The sequence below is a fragment of the Tasmannia lanceolata genome, unplaced genomic scaffold (genome assembly GCF_043159265.1).
Source record: "Tasmannia lanceolata isolate RefF3 unplaced genomic scaffold, GAP_Taslan_0.1 ptg000018l, whole genome shotgun sequence".
Lineage (NCBI taxonomy): Eukaryota > Viridiplantae > Streptophyta > Magnoliopsida > Canellales > Winteraceae > Tasmannia > Tasmannia lanceolata.
The window spans coordinates 50,665,000-50,684,471 of record NW_027518695.1 but is presented as its reverse complement, the minus strand read 5'-3'; the positions used below and the strand labels follow the sequence as shown (position 1 = coordinate 50,684,471).

The window sequence follows — 19,472 nt, the reverse complement described above, 5'->3', positions numbered from 1 at the left end:
ATCAGATAGGAACTAGTTGTTCCCCACTGATTTTACATCAATTACATTAAACTGATTACAAATTTGGAAGAAAAGAAGTCACAGACATAGAATCTCTCAGCACCTCTTCCTTTGCTAAAGAGTCAGCTGCTTCATTTGCTGATCTCCTTCTATATTCTATTCACGGCTTTAACACCAATAACAGATCCAAAATTTCTGCAATTATTTCTTCAAATTGCCAAGGCCCTTTTGATTTACTCGATGCCCAGCTAATTACGTTGGCTGAATCTCCTTCAACTATTAGGTGACTCAACGCATGGTCTTGGGCCCAACGAAGGCAAAAAAGGAGCACCCTTACTTCTTCTTCATTCACATTGCATTCTCCTATCGGGCTAGAGTAGGTCATCACTGTTGATCCTTTGTCATCCCTTATAATTCCTCCAATCCTAGCCCTACCTGGATTGCCGATCGAGCTTCCATCGAAATTTAGCTTGAACCCACCCAACAGTGGTGGTTTCCATTTAGGTTGAGGTTTAGCTGAGACTCTCTCCCATAGGTTGACTGCCAGTTTTGCAGAATGTCACTTATAGTGAAGGGAATTTTCTTTTTTAACCTTGCCAAAGAAATGGTTTCTACTTTAATGTCCGATACCACCCGATTGAGGTTCCTACTTTCCTCTTTGAAGATACGCCTATTCCTCTCTCCAAATGTTTCAGACAATACTAAACAGGGTAGCTTTCCACAACAATCTGCCTATGTCCCCAAATGGGCCGCTATTCTAGTGAAGAAGCACCTTCCTTATAGAGCGAGGGCTAAGCCAAGACATTCCAAAAGCTTGCAGTGCCCTATCCCAAAATTGCGAGGAGAAGGGGCAGTGAAGCATGAACTGCTCTAGTGTTTCTTCAGCTCCCAAGCACAAAACACACATACTGGCCATCTGAATTTTCCACTGTTGTAGCCGGTCCTAGGTATTGATTCTCCTATTTGATACAGTCCATGCAGAGGCCACTACCCTCGGCGGTGCTAAAGAATTCAAATTATTCTGACTGAGGACTTTCTATCTTTATTAATTTCCAGCAAAGAAAGACTTCGCCGAAAAATTTCCATCCGGTTCCTTAGTCCATATTTTCTCATCTTCTTTAAGCTTTGAGCAATATGCTGATAGTAGGTTACTCAAGAGCTCCTGCAGGTTTGCAACCTCCAGTTCCTTAAGGTCCCTTCTCAGTCTGAGGTCCCAAAAACCACGGCCAAAAGAGTTTAGTCATTACAGATATTCCGCCACGGTTACTTCAGGATTCGAGGCCACACGAAACAATCTTGGGTAGATATCTCTGATTGGTTTTTCTCCAATCAATAGGTCCAACCAAAATCTATCCTGGTCCCCTTTACCGACCTTGAAGCGAATCAACGGCTCAAACATTTCTCTTACCGAGCATATTGATTTTCAGGCCCCTGAACCCTTACTTGCCCGCGGGGCTTTGGTTCACCATTCCCACAGTCTGTCCCATACTTTGCCCCCACCACTTTGTGCCACAAAGCTGATTTTTCGTTTCCAAAACTCCATAACCATTTTCCTAAAAGTGACTGATTGCGACCTTTTATCTTCCCAATTCCCAGCCCTCCATTCTTTTTTAGCTTGGATATGCTCTTCCAGTTCAGTAGGTGCTTTAACTTCTTACTTTGACCATCTCCTTCCCAGAGGAAATCACGCTGCAACTTTTCAATTCTTTGAGCCACTTTTAGTGGAATTTTGAAGTGACAAAATATATTGGCATATTGCCAAGGGCTGCTTTAATCAACGTTATCTGACCACCCATCGAAATGTATCTTCTCTTCAATGATGCAAGTTTTCGCTCTATCCTTACTATCACCGGGTCCCATTGAGCTGTAGCGGGGATCCCAAAACCAAGGGGCAACCCGAGGTATGTAATAGGGAAGGATCCTGCCTCACAACCTATCGAGCCCGCATACCTCTGTACCACCCCTGGATCCACATTAATTCCTGCCAATTTGCTTTTCGCGAAGTTGATTCTCAGACCAGAGACTAGCTCGAACCATCAGAAAATATATTTGACGTTATCTGCCACTGCTTCCTCATTTTCAATAAAAACCAACGTGTCGTCCGCAAATTGAAGATGAGTAATATCTTCGCCATATGACCCTGCTCTCAGACCTCAGATGAGACCCAAGCCCCTTGCCTTAGAGATCCCCAGGAGTTAATGCTAAGTTAGTGTTATGGAGAACTACTTTGGAATCTAAAGGTTTTAGATTGAGTAGGACTAAGAAAGAGTATATGGAGTGCAACTTTAGTAATGTAAGGAGGCGGGGTGAGGATGTAGTAAATATGATTGGATAGGAGTTACCTAAGAGGGATATCTTTCGCTATCTTGGTTCAATCCTACATAAGGAATGAGAGATTGAAGAGGGTGTTAACCACATAATAATAGTAGGTTGGTTGAAGTGGAAGCATCCTTCAGGAGTTCTGTGCGACCCTACCAAGTTGAAGGGAAAGTTTTATAAGACAGCTGTGAGGCCAGCCATGCTGTACGGCTTAGAATGTTGGGCCACCAAAAAGCAGTGTGTGCATAAGATGAGCGTAGCGGAGATGTGAATGCTTAGATGGATGTGCGGCCACACAAGGTTGGATAGAATTAAAAATGAAGACATCTGTAAAAAGGTGGGGGTGGCACCAATTGAGGAGAAGATGAGAGAGCACTGCTAAAGATGGTTTGGGCATGTCCAACGTAGGCCTTTGGATGCTCTAGTGAGAAGAAGTGACTAGTGCCAAGTTGATGGAGTAAAAAGAGGAAGGGGCAGACCGAAAACAACTTGGGTAGAAACAGTGAGGAAAGACTTTTGATGGCTGGGAACATAACTGTGAAACTACCAGTTTACTCCAAAAGCTTAAGCTGTTGGAGAAAGACGTTTTTAATCTTTTATACTTTAGCACTCCCCCTCACGTGTGGCCCCTCTTTCTTTGGGTTGGCCTACACGTGGCACATGTTGCCCCTCTTTTGGGTTTGGCCATTACATGTGGATTTTTGCTATCAAGGAGGTTTGGACCCAAGATTTGCTCTGATACCATGTGAAACTACTAGTTTACTCCAAAAGCTTAAGCTGTTGGAGAAAGGCGTTTTTTATCCTTTATACTTTAACAATAACAAAGAACATGACTTTGGAAAGGAGAGAATGGAAGAAAATGATTCATGTAGACGAACCCAACTAGTGTCAGGATTAGACTTAGTCAATTTGAGCCGGGAAGATTCTTTCACCTTCTTCATGAATTTTTTTCTAAAGGAATCATTAGCCGACCCCAACTAGTTTGGGACAAAGGCTTAGTTGAGTTGAGTGTGTGTGTGTGTGTGTGTTAGGGCTTACTGTTCCTGCACTCGAGCACAGATAAGTGGGCCCACATTTTTTTTTGGGGCGGGGGGATCCAGAGCATTCATGTAATGGGCCCTATCATAGATAGGGTATCCACAAAAATCAGCTCCATTGGATCATTCAAAGTCCCGACCCTTCCATTTGTGGTTTGGGGGGGGGGGGGGGGGATGGGGAGATTTGTGGACAAACAGTATCTGCCCTTTTTTCACTCCAGAAATGGAAGGGTTATGATGATACAATGGAGCTGATTTTTGGTACATACCTTATGTATGATAGGGCCCATCAAATGAATGCTTTGGATCCATAAAAAAATGTGGGCCCACCCCTTTTTTCTGCACTCAAGCGTAGATACGCTTCTTGCGCTCGAGCGTAGATACGCTTCTTGCGCTCGAGCGCAGAAACAGTTTTCCGATATCTATATACTATATAGCAGAAGAGAAAAGAAGAGAATTTTTTGAAAATTCTATGAGAATTACACATCACTTTTTTTAACAAATGCACCCATTCAACCCACATATTTTCAATCCTACCCCCTCCTTTATGCTTTTTAACAAAGGCACCCATTAAAGCCACATAATTTCAATCTTACCCCCCTCCTTTACACATCACTTTTTTGACTTTTTTTAACAAATGCACCCATTCAACCCTCATATTTTCAATCCTACTCCCTTTTTTAACAAAGGCACCTATTAAAGCCACATAATTTCAATCTTACCCCTCTCCTTTATGGTTTTTTAATAAAAAATCTATAGGGTGATCTTAACCATCCGATTTAAGAGGAATTATGGAAACCTCTATAGATTGGAGGGCTAGGATCAGCCTATGGAAATGATTTTTGGGGCACAACCTATTTATGTTGTGTTCCATCACATGGACGGTTTGGATCAACCTATGACATGGTCCGTACAGTTCTTTGTCGGCCTACTAGTATATATATATATATATATATATATATATATATATATATATGTATGAGAAAAGGGTTCTTGCTCTCGAGTGCAGGAAACAAGGGTGAGGCCACATTGTTGGGGTGATCCTAAGCATTCATTTGGAAGGCCCCATCATGGATGGGATGTGTACCAAAAATCAGCTTCATTGGATCATTATAGGGTGTCCATTTGTGGGGGTGAAAATGGACAGATACTTATACTTATATATATATATATATATATATATATATATATATATATATATTATATTGGTAGTGACCAAGGTTGTAAATCTTGGTTTCGGTTTCGGTACAAAATTTCGGACGAAATCTTGTAAAAATTTCACCGAAATTTCTGAAATTTCGGGTGAAATTTTGTACTTCACCGAAATTTCCGAAACGTTTCACCGAAATTTTCAAAATTAAACCGAAATTTCCCAAATTTCACCGAAATTTCACTGAAACGAAATGTTTTGGCGAAGTTTGGTACTTTTCAGACTCAATGTGGATTTCGTTTCATTTTCCAACGAAACCGAAATATTTCGGCCGAAATGAAACGTTTCGGCTGAAATTTAAAACCATGGTAGTGACGTTTGTAGAAAGGGATTTTCGGCTGGCTGTTGCATATGAGAGCAGCCACATAGGCTCACTTTTCAACAGATTTTGTCTCATTCATTCAGTTCATCTGAGGTGTCTGCTCTCACGTGCAACAGCCAGCCGCGAAATGCGTTTATGTGAATGTCGCTAGTAAATCTCATATATATATATATATATATATAGGAAAGCGTTCCTGAGCTCGAGCTCAGATAAGCTTATCAGACTCAAAAACACGTGGTCCCACATTTTTGGGGTGATCCAAAGCATTCATTTGGAAGGCCCTTCCATGGATAGGGTGTGTACCAAAAATCAAATCAATAGGATCATCCTAACCCTGCCATTTGTGGAGGGAAAATATGGGCAGAAACATGGACACAGTGTTTGTCCAGCAGGTACACACATACCAACTGTTTTGGCTAGGTAGATGTGATCTGCTCTAATGAGGGTTTAGCGAGTTTCATGGTACTTACCCAAATCAGGCAAGTAGTGTGCTGTGGTTACACTTTGCACATTTAAACAAAGTAGCTGTTTTCATCTCCTAGAGCCAAATCTTAAAGCTGTGAATTGAATTTGTGATTACGACAACGGGCAAAAGATTGTTTGTATCCTGTACATTTGTGAGAAGCACCTAATAAAACTGTCTTCCTTCTGCCAAAAGTTACAACACATCACTTAATAAAAATGTCACCCACATCAAATAATTGTTAGGAATTCACTAGTGTCACTCAGGTCATAAATCACATAGAGAGACATAAATCACTTGATGGGTCTAGTATGGATAGCTTTTTTTTTTTTTTTTTTGAAAATTGACATTTATTATTCCAAAAGTGCCAAATAAGGGACAAGTTGTCCCCTAAGAGGCTACAACAGTACTGCCCCTACATATAGTAAGATTAGCTTACATATCCGTTATATGCTATCCATCCCCATTCCCCATTACATTACCCAATAGCCTAAATTGTATCGAATCCAACAAAAAGTGTCATATTTGAGGCCCCACCAAGTCATGATTCGCGCCGCCATGCCACGCAGACTTCTCCACCTCATTTTAGCCAGCGATTTCGATTTTCAAAAATCCCGCCCGAAGACCTAAAGCTATTGTGCGCCCCGAACCATGCACGATAGCCGTTTATTCTATCGTACGCCACTAAATCTGGTGACCTCTATTAGAGCTGGCCACCAAGCCCTGACCACAAGCCAACTTCCACGATTTTGAATCAGAAACCCACGACCTCCTATAACCAGATCTGGTGACCCCATTGCTATATCCGGTAACACACGGCCTCCTAGTATGGATCGCTTTGAACCACATAATCTAGCAAGACTTGAGACATACATTCCTCACTATATGTTCCCACTGACCAATTCCTACGTCTCAATGCTTAAATCTGTGTTAGTGCTTATATCGACTCTTATAATATGACAAACATATAGAATGAAGGTTAAAGTAATCCCAAAATACTTCATTTCAAAAAAAAAAAGTAATCCCAAAATACTTTGTTATTGAAGAACTGACCATGGTCCATGACATAATCATCCAGGCCACATGTCCTAGGATGAATCTAGTTGAACAAAAACAGAGGAAAATTCCTTTAAAGGCCACAAATTTTCATCACCGTTCTGTTTATATATCTTCATGTTTCCATCAAAATGTATTAATTAAGTCAACGTAAACTGGTAGTTTATTTATAATTTGTTGCAACATTATTTGTTGCTTAAGTTATTGTATGCCGACTTGCATGAATTCATAGTTCTTAATATTTATTTCATCTTTTGTTGTGACTTTTCAATTTTTTGTTTCTTGATAAATTTGTAGGTGGAAAAGAGAAAGTTATTTCAAATTTTTCTCATGCACTTTCTACGCGTATTTAAGAATTGGGAGCCTGTATATTCTCACCAGTTCTTAGAGGCTGCTTCATCTACCTTTTCTACTGCGGAATACACATCGAGTTCTGAGATTGTCTTTGTAGGCTGCTTTGCTGGACATCCGGCTGAAATTATTCTTGTCTTCAGTCAGGAGATTGCACGGATAACTGCTCTTGTTGCAGAATGTGAGAGCTTAAGTTTGTTTAAAATAATGTTCTTACTGATTTCTTATTACCATACTCTTCTAATTTTTAAGCTTTCAAGAAATAGGGATACTGTTCACTGTTTTACTGACTTGTGGTGACTTCAATCTTGGAACTACTACATTGCATTGTCTTGGACATGAATGCTTAACCCTAATAGCTTTACCTTCATATGTTACAATCTCTCTCTCTCTCTCTCTCTCTCTCACTTTTGGATGGTAACTTATTAGTTTTATTGAAAATCAGTGTGTGGTTTTCACCAGAGGGACTTCCAATATTCAAGATGGATCTCTCTGAGGACTTCAGATGGATTTCTCTTGGGACTTCTGGATTGATGACGATCTTCTAATATGACTGGCTTGGTGGCAAATGTTTTATCCGGTCCTTGGAGATTAGCTACATCCATGCAAGAAATCCAACAAGTTCATCTCCGAAAGCTTTAGAAGAGTCGAGATGGACGTGGGGTCCATCAAGGGATGATCCCAATTCCATCCTCTTGAAAATAACCCATCGGGATATTTTTGTAGTTTTAGACAGTTTATTTCGGCCAAACTAATCCACGTGGGTTTTTAATCTCCATTTTGATTTTTGAGAGCATGGGTTGGTTCCCCCTTGGTGGTCGACTATTTTTCCTAGAGGTTTTGTTTCAGATTTAGTTACTTTAGTGCTTGGTTAAGGACTCAAGGTTTCCTATTGGGAGCTTATTGGTAAGCGTATCTAGGTTAGTCTCTTAATTCTATATCAGTCTTTAGAAAGTGCTGGGTGTGTCTTTATTTATGAATTGTAAAAAGGCCTTTTTTTTTTTTGAATAGTAACAGAATTCATTAAAAGAAGACCGAGAAGGTCCCCCTTTCAGAACAAAGACACACATACAATCCAAGAGAGACTATTACACCCCACCCATATTCAGTTAGGGCGGAAGGAAATCAAAAAGCTCTAAAACCTGCTTAGAAACTCCATCTTTTGCCAATTTATCTGCCATTGCATTAGCAGATCTTCTCACATGTTGATATAGAACCGAAAGCCCTTCTGAACGATCTTTTATCTCATCAAATAAATGAAGAAATCTCCACGGAGGATTCAAAGATCCCCTGAGCCATCTTATAACGTTAAGCGAATCTCCCTCTACAATGCAACTGCCTAAATGTTCCCTTTCTATGGTCAAAATGCCTTGGTGAACTGCTCTTACCTCTGCTTCATTTGAATTGTAAAAAGGCCTTAAAGTAAGTTAATTCTAAAGTGAGTTTATCTTTAAGAAAGGGCTAAAGAGTTGATTAGTAAGTTTGGATTCAGTAGTTGCTTGGAGACAAGAGTTTTTTTTCCAGAATTTCGTCGGGCTTTGTTCTATATATTGTGGGCCCCCAGAGCCATATTTTTTTCAGTTCAACATCCATTTATACATCACCATATGCCTAGTTGCATGGCAAATTAGATCCTTGTGTGTCAGTTCCAGGTCGTGCCTTTGTTAAACCTACAACTTATCAAAGACAATCTACCACGGACATATCACAGATTCTTTGTCTGCCCTCATTTCCAGAGAAGCTCTTCGGCACAATATCAATCTTTCTCGTCTTGGCTCAAACGTTATTACAAAGTGACTTGAAATCAAGTCTAGGTATTTGGTCAAACAAGACCTACAGTGTTCCATAAAATGGAATTAAAATGGTTGATTTGAATAACAATCGTTGCCTTTTCATATCTTTCTCTTGTGTGTCTTCCATTTATTCAGTACATAAGATAGAATGTTCCTTTCTTTCCCTTTTTTTTCCCCGTTATATGGGGCTTCTCAGGCCCTTTGTTTTCATTCCCTTTTTAATATTAATTGTTATTCTCAATGTAGAAAAAGAAAGTGTGGTCTTTACTTGAGCATTTTATATATCAGGCCAATCTCTGTATGGAGAAATATGTTACATTGTCCCATTCTTGTTAATGCTGGCTGGAGTCCTTCAGGACATCACAGGCTGCATATCACTTTTCCTCTGAATGCTTTGATGACTAATCTTTGAAAATGCTGCACTTGTTGCTTCTATTGGTGCCTTGTTGTTAGGTGATTATAAGCAAAAGAAGGCTAGCTTTTTTTTTTTTTTTTAACCCTGTACACTATCTTTGTCGTTGTTGGTTGATTTGATTCATGCACATCCTTATTTGTTAACGGGCTAGGTTTTTTTTTGACCCTGTAGACGATCTTTCATCTTTTTCATGGTCCTTTATGGTTAATTTGATTCATGCACATCTTTATTTGCTTCATGATGGTAATTCTTTCGCTAAAATTTTTGTAACACCAGCATTATCTGTTTTTTTTTCTTTTCTTTTCACCGGGGATCTGATATTTCTCTAGGCAGTCTAAATGTGCAGTTTTTTAAGTATTTGAAACTTTTTACTGCCTAGTCTGACGAAGCATGTGATATGCTACTCCCCAAACTATTGTGGTGGATGTAACACATCTTTATTTGGACCATCTTCTTTTTGTAAGGATTCCCTGTTGTACTCTTTAAGGTTACTTCCATTTCCCTAGGAAGTCATCTAAGATTGTCTGAAATTAGTTTTATCTTATTTTTAATAAAAAACTATGCAGCACAATCTAGTCCAGACCTATCTGCAACGTCCATGAGCTTGACTTTTGGCGCTGAAGGGTTTCCGGTCTTGGATGCCTTGAAAATTGTAATTCGTTCAATGCACAATATCAGAGTTTTTATCTACTATGGAGGGATGCAAAAGCTTACAGCTTTATTGAAAGGTATCTCATTTTCCTTCCTGTACATTTTTCTTTATGCTACTGAATTCTTTTTATTATCTTTTTTTTTTTCCGTCTTATTTGTCCAAGGTTTCGGACAAAGGCTTAGTTGAGTTGAGTTATTTGTCCAAGGTATCTATATACATGCATGAAATATGTGTCACATCTCTAATATGCTTTGTTAGAGATGTGACACATATTTCATGCATGTATATAGATACCTTGGACAAATAAGACGAAAAAATAGCCGACCCCAACTAGTTTAGGACAAAGGCTTAGTTGAGTTGAGTTGAGTTATCTCTAATAAACTTTGTCTATCATTGTTAGTTGTTGCTTATTTTTCCTGATGATTATCTCTGATGTCATTCATGTTGAATAGTGAAGGTGATCTGGTTGTTATTTACTGATTTTAGCAATTAATTATCCTCCAATTGTTACGTTCATCATAACTAACGAGTCTCTACAGGATGCAATATCAGTTACTATACTTGTTTCACAGAAGTTTAGATGTTACTTGCAAGGATTCAGGTATCGGTTTCCGTCCAGACTTCAGTCTCGACAGAAGTGCTTAGTACTTCATGGAAGTTTATGGAAGTCCATGCAAATTATAGAGGTCTAAGATGAGACTTAAAGAAAATTCTACAATAATCACAAATACAGACTTAGAAACCATGACATACGGAAGACAACCATGCGTAATACTTTAACGAGATCAAACACCAGTGACATGTACTGCTCACTCTTGCCTTAATAGTAAAGTTCATTCTAAATATAGATATTCCACATGTTTTCAAAGCCGCTGATTGTTCTTTTCTTTTATGTTTAAGTATCATCTTATTATTGGAATGGGCATTAATATTTCCTGGATTGATATGATTATTTGGTTATGTGGGTGCGTGCAAGGAATCAAATTTCAGACCTCGTTACAAACTCACTTTGGACTATGGTTTCCATAGAAGTCGATACATGTTGGTCTAGATTGACACGTGCCCATGGAAGTTTAAACCATTGCTTTGGGTACATTGGGATGAAGCTCATGGTTGAATGAAATCCTCTCTATTATTATGTTGAAATTATGTTGATTCCTGACCCGAATGTGTGTGGCTCTTTGGCTTAAAGTCATGTGTATGCTCTCCAGTGACGAGAGTTCTGATCCCCCTGTAGTAAGCCCGATGCGCGTGGTTTACTGGTGATTGCGCGCATCCACCGGGATCAGTCACACCCTAAAATGACGTGGGGATACCCTATGTCTTCAAAAAAAAAGAAAAAAAAGAAAAAAACATTATGTTGATTCCTATCCATACACATTTAATTGTAAACTGGAAATTCATTGATGACCGATCAGATTCGTCTATTTTCTGGTGCTACATGTTAATGAAATCTTTAGTAGGTTTGTGATTTAAAACACGCATGATTAACTCCAATGCTTCTAGTCATCATTCGTTTTGTTTCTTTGTGTTGATATGAATTATATAATTTCATGCAACTTAGTGGTTAAAATTTTGGAGATGCATTGGTTTATGTTGGCTCAATAATTGTTCATTGATTTTGACACCACTGTTCGTGACTCTTGATGTCATCTGTTGAGTTTATCAATCTGTCATCCTCCTCCGTGTCTTGGCCTGCTCTTGCAACCATTTACTTGCTCTGGGAGTTCCGTATTTATTCAAGCTGTCACTTTCTTATCAGTAGCTGAATGCAATGGGGGATTTGCCATCCATTTTGTTGCTTGCAAAATGCAAAATGTTTGTAATGATTAGTTTGTTTTTTATTTAGTAGCCTGAAAGTGTTGTTTAGATTAATATATATGCATTCATAGAATAAAGGGTTGAAAGTGTTGTTTTGATATAAAGCTTAGCCTGTAAACAAGCATTTACCATGGTTACCGATTTGCATACATTATTTAGCAACTATTCGTGTTAAAATGCATGCTACTTTCAAATGCAAGGTTTTGAATTTCGGTTTCGGTCGGTTTAGCAGAAACATTTCGGTTTCAGTTGAAATTTCGGTGGAAATCTTGTAAAATCACGGAAACATTTGGAAACTTATGTAAATGATGAAATTTTAAAATCTTTTAAAAAACATACAAATTATGAAATTTTAAGATGAAACTTTGGGAAATGCTAGAATAAACACAAATACTAAAAAACCATCGCATAAGCAAGAAAGCCACACATAACGGTTTAATCACATCAAACACCTAGTGACTAATAAACTATAAGAAAGTATAATGACCAGTCTCCCCTATGAGGACCATGTCAATACCATGTAAGAGTTACGAGGTATTATTGGCCCCATGCCGATCCGACATCACATGCATAAGATACGGTTACTTTGCTGTGTAGTTCAATGATGTTGCCTACCAAATATCTTTCTCTACGTTAATGAAATGAAATTAAATGCAAATAATAATATCTTTCCAAAGTAATCGCCTCAGTAATTGCTTGGGCAAGGGCTCTCCCCTGTCCAATTTGTTTCGGCTTATGATCTTTGGGAGGCGTGGAAGGAGGTTTCCTTCAGTAGGGAGAATCAATCGCTGATAACCCAAAATTGGAAGTCTCCTCCGGATGGTATGGTCAAGATAAATTTTAATGGCTCTAGTTTGGGTAATCCTGATCCCGCAGGTATTAGTGAAGTCTTGAGAGCTTCTAGTGGAGTTGTCATTTGGGTCTTCTTGAGACCAATAGGAACTTGTGACGCAAGTGAGGAAAAAGTAAGAGCAGCGTATCAAGGAATAAAGTATCTAGATCAAGCCTTAATGAATTGTATGATTGTAGAGGGAGATTCCTTGAATGTGATTCGTTGGCTTAGAGGGACGGTTGTGCCACGTTGGCCGTTTGCGCACCTTTTTGCTGAGATTCAAGATCGGATAGAAGGATCCTCAATTGTATTCAGTCATGTTAGAAGATCTGCTAATAGTGATGTCATCAGATTGACGCGGGATGGGGTTGGAAGGCCGGGACTAGGGATATTTGATTTTTTACCCCCCTTATAGATCTTTTCTTTTGCTTTTTGTATCTTTTCATTGGCTCCTTTTGTATTGTTTCTCTCTCCTGTACTCTTTTGGGGTGGGTCTTCCCTACCTTTAATGGATTTTTTACCATTCATGTTGAATAATATGTATGGGTAGTTTAGGCATTACTTATAGGTTGAGGGATATTGTAATCATTGTACATTGTTGCCCTACTTTGGGCCTGTATATACATCATATACATGAGGAGCTCGACTCTCCATCCTTCACTCCTCTTCTTCTTCCTCTCTTTTTAACCCTAACTCCATTTCTAACATGGTATCAGAGCAAAGATCCAGGGAAGAAAAGAAGAAGAGTTCCCATCTTCTATCTGTCTCTTTTCACGCCACTTCTTTTTCTTTTTTCACACCATATTCTCTCCCTGTTTTGCCGAACAAAGGCAACCCTAAAATCTCTCTAGACAAATCCCTATAATCTCTCTCGCATTCTCTCTCTCTCTCTCTGATTTCTCGCTCATTTAGCGCAAATTTTTCTCTCCGTGCTTTCGTGCCGTTGAAAGAAAAAAAGGTCCGACGCATCCCTTGCTACTCTCTCTCTTTCTCGTACGTCTGTTTGTTGCCGTAAGTCTCTCCAAGTTTCTCTCTATCTCTCTCATATCCTTGTCTCTCTCCCCTGTCTTGCTATCCTCTCTCTTCTCTGTTGCGAAAATCCCAAACACAAAATAACACATTTTTTCTCTTTTGAAACCCTTTTTTATCTAGATCTACTCCCCAAAATCCCAAATCTTTCCTTTCTCTTTTGAATTCATTTGGGAAGAAATCTTCTTCCCAAATCCCTTTTGGCCTTCCACCCAAACCTTACCGTCTCCATCTCGTTTCTTTTTCTTTTCTCTTTTTTTTGGGTTGCAAATCCCTAAAATCTCTCTTGTGACCCTCTTTCTCGTTCTTATTTAATTTTGGGGTTTTTTCTGAAAATATCTCTCAATCTCCCCCTAGATTTTCTCTCTCTAGTCGTCTCTCTCTCTCTCTCTCTCTCTCCCTCCCTCCGTCCCTTCCTCTCTCTCTCCTTTGTTTTGCGCAAACCCATTCTTTGGGTTTTCCGTAAATCACCACCACATCTTTCCCTCGAAAATCCCTCTCGCCGTATGTTGTGTGTGCTACTCGTGTAAACCCATTTAGGGTTCTCCTCCACTCCAAATCTCTCTTTATTTTCTCTTTTCTATTTGCTACCATTTTGGGTTTTCCACTTCAACCCGACCCGACTCGAGGAACCCATTTTTCCAACTCGAACCCGACCCGACCCGACCTGACCCAAGGAACCCTTTTTTCCAACCCAAACCTGACCCGACCTGAGTTTTTAAGTTTATAAAAATAAAAAATTATAAAAAAATATCTGGTTACACTCAGGTCGGGTTGCCACACCCTCAACCCGAACCCGACCCGAAGTCAACTTGGGTTGGCAAAAGTCAACCCGACCCGAACTCAACCCGACCCGTCCCGTCCTTTTTTCGAGTTGAACCCGTTGGGTTCGGGTACTGCTCCAAGATATTGGGGTCCAAACGACGAAGCTCCGCCTCTGTAAGCCAAGTAGTGTCAGAATCTGGTTGACGGCACCACTTGACAAGATAGTGCTGGAAACCACCATGGCGTGATGAAACAATATCATCGGCAAGTATAGCATCAATCTGGTCGGTAGGAAGTGGTGGAACTGGCGAAACCACTAGTACTGAGATGGACTAGAAGAGTTGGCAGTTCGACCTGTAGAAATATATGTCGGCATAGTAGGAGGCTTGAAGGTACCTCGATATGTGATAAGATCTTCGATATTGAATACGAGACTAATATTCATATCAACAACTAAGTCTATTAAACATGTATTAGGGCCGTATCTTCAAAGAATATGAAAAGGTCTAATGGCTCGAGCATGCAATTTTTGAAACGCTCACGACGAACACGAACCATAACATAATCGCCTTCATTAAGTTCAAGGTTCCTACGATATACATCAGCGGCTACTTTGTAGTCAACATTACTTGTAGCAATCCTATGATGTATATCAGCATGTAGGTCATGGATGTGCTGGCCAAAAAATCGGTGGACTGAGAGGGACGTGCATCAGGGGGTAATGGTATAAGATCAACGGGCTGACGAGGCTTGACGCCATGAACACTCTCAAAGGGGCTCTTTCCAGTAGTCCAAGTAGTCCGATTGATAGAACTATTGTACGCAAACTTAGCAGTCGGTAACAAGAAATCCCATGTACCCATACGGTCTCCTACCGAACATCTTAACAAATCATCAGTCTGTGGATGAAATGCTGATGAAAACTTCAATTACTTTCTGAAGAGTTTCCAAAGTGTCCTCCAAAAATAACTAACGAATTTAGCATCACTATTAGACACAATGGAAATAGGAAGCCCATGAAGTTTGACAACCTCTTTAAAGAACAGCTTAACACCTGCCCGTAGTAGAGATGAATGGTATAATTGGTTAAAATCTTGAGAGTCTGACCATATCAGTTGGCGATACTGTCGATTTAGTGAAATGGTCTTCTTAACCCAAGAGGATTGTGTGTCTTTCCTAGGATTAACAAAAACATCTTTCTATATTCTAAAGCGAGTCCGTCGTCAGTATGGAGGTATGCAATACGGAGAGATTGATATAGCACCACCTCGTACCCCCACAACCCTTAATCCCGTAGTAGTCAGGGCATTAGCAGCTGCATGGAGGAGCAAAATTGTGAAATATTTGAAGCGAATGGTCGAATGAATTATGGGGCAAGTCACAAATGATTATTACTCGTGGTTGGCCAAAGACTTGGAGGAACGGAAATCCAAGAAGACGAATATTGAAGAAGCGGATTCTTGAGGAGTTTCATTTTGTTCATACATACTCAGATACTCGTTGATATTCATCTACATGTTGATATTGAGAACATGTTTATGCGAGGATATCATTTTACTTTTATTTGTTGAGTTCTCTTTCATGTTATCTCTTATTACTTGTATAGCAACCGAGAGTTATCAATAAAAATGTGTGTCCATGTTATTCTTGTCTCAATTTGTACATAGCATTCTTTCTGATTATCTTAATTTAAATTAGTGTTTTTACTTCCATCTCAGGAGTCTGAGATAAGCAAAATCCATTGCTCTGAAAAAGGTTACCATTTCACAGCCTACTTGGTCCCGACAATCTTATACGTCGAGACTGATTCATAGATCTTCTTCATCTATCTCACCAACTTCAGTTTCACTTGTTTCCCCTAATCTTAACCAAATGGCCGAGTCCAATGAATGTTATCTGAAATGAGGGACATGATAAGGAATCTCACAAGAGAGGTGTCTACCTTGAAAGAGGAATTCACTGAGATGAAAAGTGATAAAGCTACAACTCGAAAGAGCCAGTTGTCCAAAATCCTCCTAATGTGATTCAAAGCTTTGTTTGATTAGTCATCTCTCCTGAAAAGGATTTCTATGATGAGCAGTATGCTGAGGAGAACTGTCTCCCACAGCCCGTTAAGCCTAACAAAGAGAAGTTAGCTGATAAAATTGAAAAATTAACCCTACAAGTCGAAAGTATGCAAGTTTAGGGCCCAAAGAAGGTCAGCATGTCAGAATTTTCCATTTTCCTGGGAGTCAACCTACCTCCAAAATTCAGAATGCCCGATTTCGATAAGTATGATGGGATGGGGTGTCCAAGGAGTCATTTAAGATCATTTATTTTGAATCTAGAAGGATACGGGCTTTCTCCTGAGCAAATTGCCAAGGTATTTCCGATGTCTCTGACAGGAGTTGCTAAGAAGTGGTTCCTTCATTTGAAACCTGAAGAAATTGGAACCTTAGAAGAAATTGTTAACAAGTTTGTTGAACAATTTTCGATAGAGGAGGGAATAGAAGTTACGAAGAGGGATCTGAAAGCAATAAAACAAGGACCTCATGAGACATTTACCTCTTTCGTAAGAAGATGGAGAAGGAAAGCGGCTCAGATGACTAACGTCTTCCTGAAGAAGATCAGATCAAAATTGTGGTGAAGAACTTGTATTCTCAGTATTACCATTTCATGGCAGCACAGTATTATTCTGATTTCAATCACCTGATTAAGACCGGGACTATAACCGAAGATGCGCTGATTAAAGGGTCGCTGTCTTGCTGCACGGAATAAAGTGAGCCATCCGTGAGAATCAATCTACCACAACCAACAGAGTCTTGTCCTCTAGCTGTCCTAGGCAGTCCAAGGAAGAAATCCATGCTGACATCTTGCCATGGAGAGTGTGGAATAGGCAAGGCGTGTATAATCCAGTGTTTTGCTTCTTAGCCTTTCCCAATTGGCAGGTGCGATATTGAGACACAAGTCACGCTATGTCTTTCTTTAAAGATGGCCAGTAACATTGATCCTCGACTAACACGATTGCCTTATCCTTGCCAAAGTGTCTTGCTAGGCCTCCATCATGCAATTCCCAAACCCATCTTTACCACCCGATCTCCGGCAGCCTCCACATCGCACCACCACCAAGCTCCGGCGCCCCCATTAAATCTGGCAACATAGTTGTTTCTGCTACCATCCCCTCCATTTCCTACTTCCACTAACCCCAAAAGGTTAGAGTCCGGCGACCTCCATTACCGCTGGCCACCAAGCCCAACCTTAGGCCACCTCTCATGATATTGAATTCGAAACTCACAGCCTCTTACAATCAAATCCGGCAACCCCATTGCTAAATCCGGCAACCCACAGCCTCCGCGACCTCTAGATCCAGCAACCTACGGCCTCCACAGCCTCCCACGACCTCCACGACCTTCTACGATTCCATATCCGAAAAGCCACGGGCCTTCTATTGCCACCCACGGCCTTCCACGTCTCCAGATCCGGCCTTATGGCCTCTACAGATCCAGATCCGGCCTCCACGGACCCAGATCCGGCCTCCACAGACCTAGATCTGGCCTCCACAGGAGAGTCATGCTCCATATGCGGCTTCCACGGCTCCAAATCTGGCCTCCACAGAGGAGCTACGGCCTTCCACGACCCCAGCTTTGGCCAACATCACGGCTGTGTGGCTGAGAGAGAGAGAGAGAGAGAGAGAGAGAGAGAGAGAGAGAGAGAGAGAGAGAGAGAGAGATCTGAAGAGAGAGAGAGAGAGAGAGAGAGAGAGAGATTTGAGAGAGAGAGAGAGGTCGGCTCCCCTCCCCAGGGTTTTCATCGCCCTAGGGGGGAGCCAAAAGGCGGTTTCCGCCTGGTAGTCCAACCGGGATGTTTCTTTGAGCGGGACAGAGGGATGATTTTTTTGACCCAACTATTCACTCAGGCCGACAAATCCATGAATGCCGAGGAAACCCTGGCACTAGAGAGGGAGGTGGAAAAACATTGGTCGATTCTCTTATAGGCGATGATCTCAGTTTTTTCATCAACCTTCTTTTCCGGGCGATGGTGTCCCCATTGTTGCTTGGCTCTCTTATAGGCGACGACTTCGTTTTCCCGTCGATCTCTCTTTTTTCTGGGCTATGGTTTCCCCATCGTTGGTCAGCTCTCTTACAGGCGACGACCTCGTTTTCCCGTCGACCTCTCTTTTCCGGGCAATGGTTTCCCTATCTTTGGTCAGCTCTTTTACAGGCGACGACTTCGTTTTCCCTTCGACTTCTCTTTTCCGGGTGATGGTTTCCCCATCGTTGGTGGCATCGACTTCGTTTCTCGTCGACCTTCTTTTTGGGCGATGGTGTCCCCATCGTTGGTCGCCTCTTTTTAGGTGATGATGTTCATGTCGTCGACCTTGTCTCCAGACGATGATGTCCCCATCGTTGGTTGGTTATCTTCTCCCTCCTTTTCTTCCTATCTTCAGGCGATAATGTTCATGCCGTCGACCTTGTCTCGTGACGGTGGTGTCCCCATTGTTGGTTGGTTATCCTCTCCCTCCTTTCCTTCCTATCTTCAGGCGACGATGGCATGCTCCCTCATTTTCTTCCTATCTTCAGGCGACGATGTTCATGCCATCGACCTTGTCACCAGACGATGGTTTCCCCATCGTTGGTTGATTATCTTCTCATTTTCTTCTTCTCTTTAGGCGATGGTTTCTCTGTCGACCTTGTCTCTGATGGTTTCCCCATCGGTGGTTACCTTCTCTTGGTGTTGTGCTGCTTAGTCGGTGTTCCCGCTTGTGGTGCTTCGCCGTTGCTCATGTGGGCACCTTTGGTATGCGTATTCTGCTTGATGGATCGCTACTATTTCCTTGTAGAGGTGTCACCGTTCGATCCTTCGTGGTTTGCAGATATATTTGCTGGTTACTCATTCAGGGGAAGGCCACCCTGTTTTTTATCGCTCTCGCCGTCATGCTACTCCAGGAGCTACTTGTTTTTTTATGGCCGTCGATCTCGATGCTGTTCATGGTGGATGTTATCTTTTATTATGCTTTCATTATGTATTCATCACACCAGCTTGAGGCGTGTTATACTAAGTTAGATGTGTGTATGAGCTTATTCAACTTTTTGTTATTTTTAGTTGTTTGTGGTAGCCTCTTTGTAGCAAGCTGGAGTTCCATAGTATATACACTCCAACTTGAGGGGGAGTGTTGAATAATATATATGGGTAGTTTAGGCATTAGTTATTGGTTGAGGGGTATTGTAGTTATTGTACATTGTTGCCCTACTTTGGGCCTATATATACATCATATACATGAGGAGTTCCTTAGTGGAGACTCTCCATCCTTCACTCCTCTTCTTTTTTGTCTCTGTCTCTGTCTCTCTCTCTAACCCTAACTCCACTTCTAACAATTCAAAAATAAAATAAAAAATCCTTCCATTTTTTGTCATTCTGACCATTTTGG

The 19,472-nt window shown here is 40.8% G+C and overlaps 1 protein-coding gene across 4 annotated transcripts in view; it reads left to right on the top strand.

Annotated features, from left to right (window-relative positions):
• Nucleotides 1-19,472, top strand: part of LOC143849891 (binding protein) — a 129,107-nt gene that overhangs the window by 9,265 nt on the left and 100,370 nt on the right. For 3 of the 4 annotated variants that reach the window (XM_077359182.1, XM_077359181.1, XM_077359180.1), the window contains exons 4-5: nucleotides 6,705-6,939; nucleotides 9,533-9,694. The exons of the other annotated variant lie outside the window; for it this stretch is intronic. In XM_077359182.1, coding sequence (XP_077215297.1) covers nucleotides 6,705-6,939; nucleotides 9,533-9,694 — 397 coding nt within the window. The remainder of the gene's footprint in view (nucleotides 1-6,704; nucleotides 6,940-9,532; nucleotides 9,695-19,472) is intronic. 4 annotated transcript variants of the gene reach the window in all.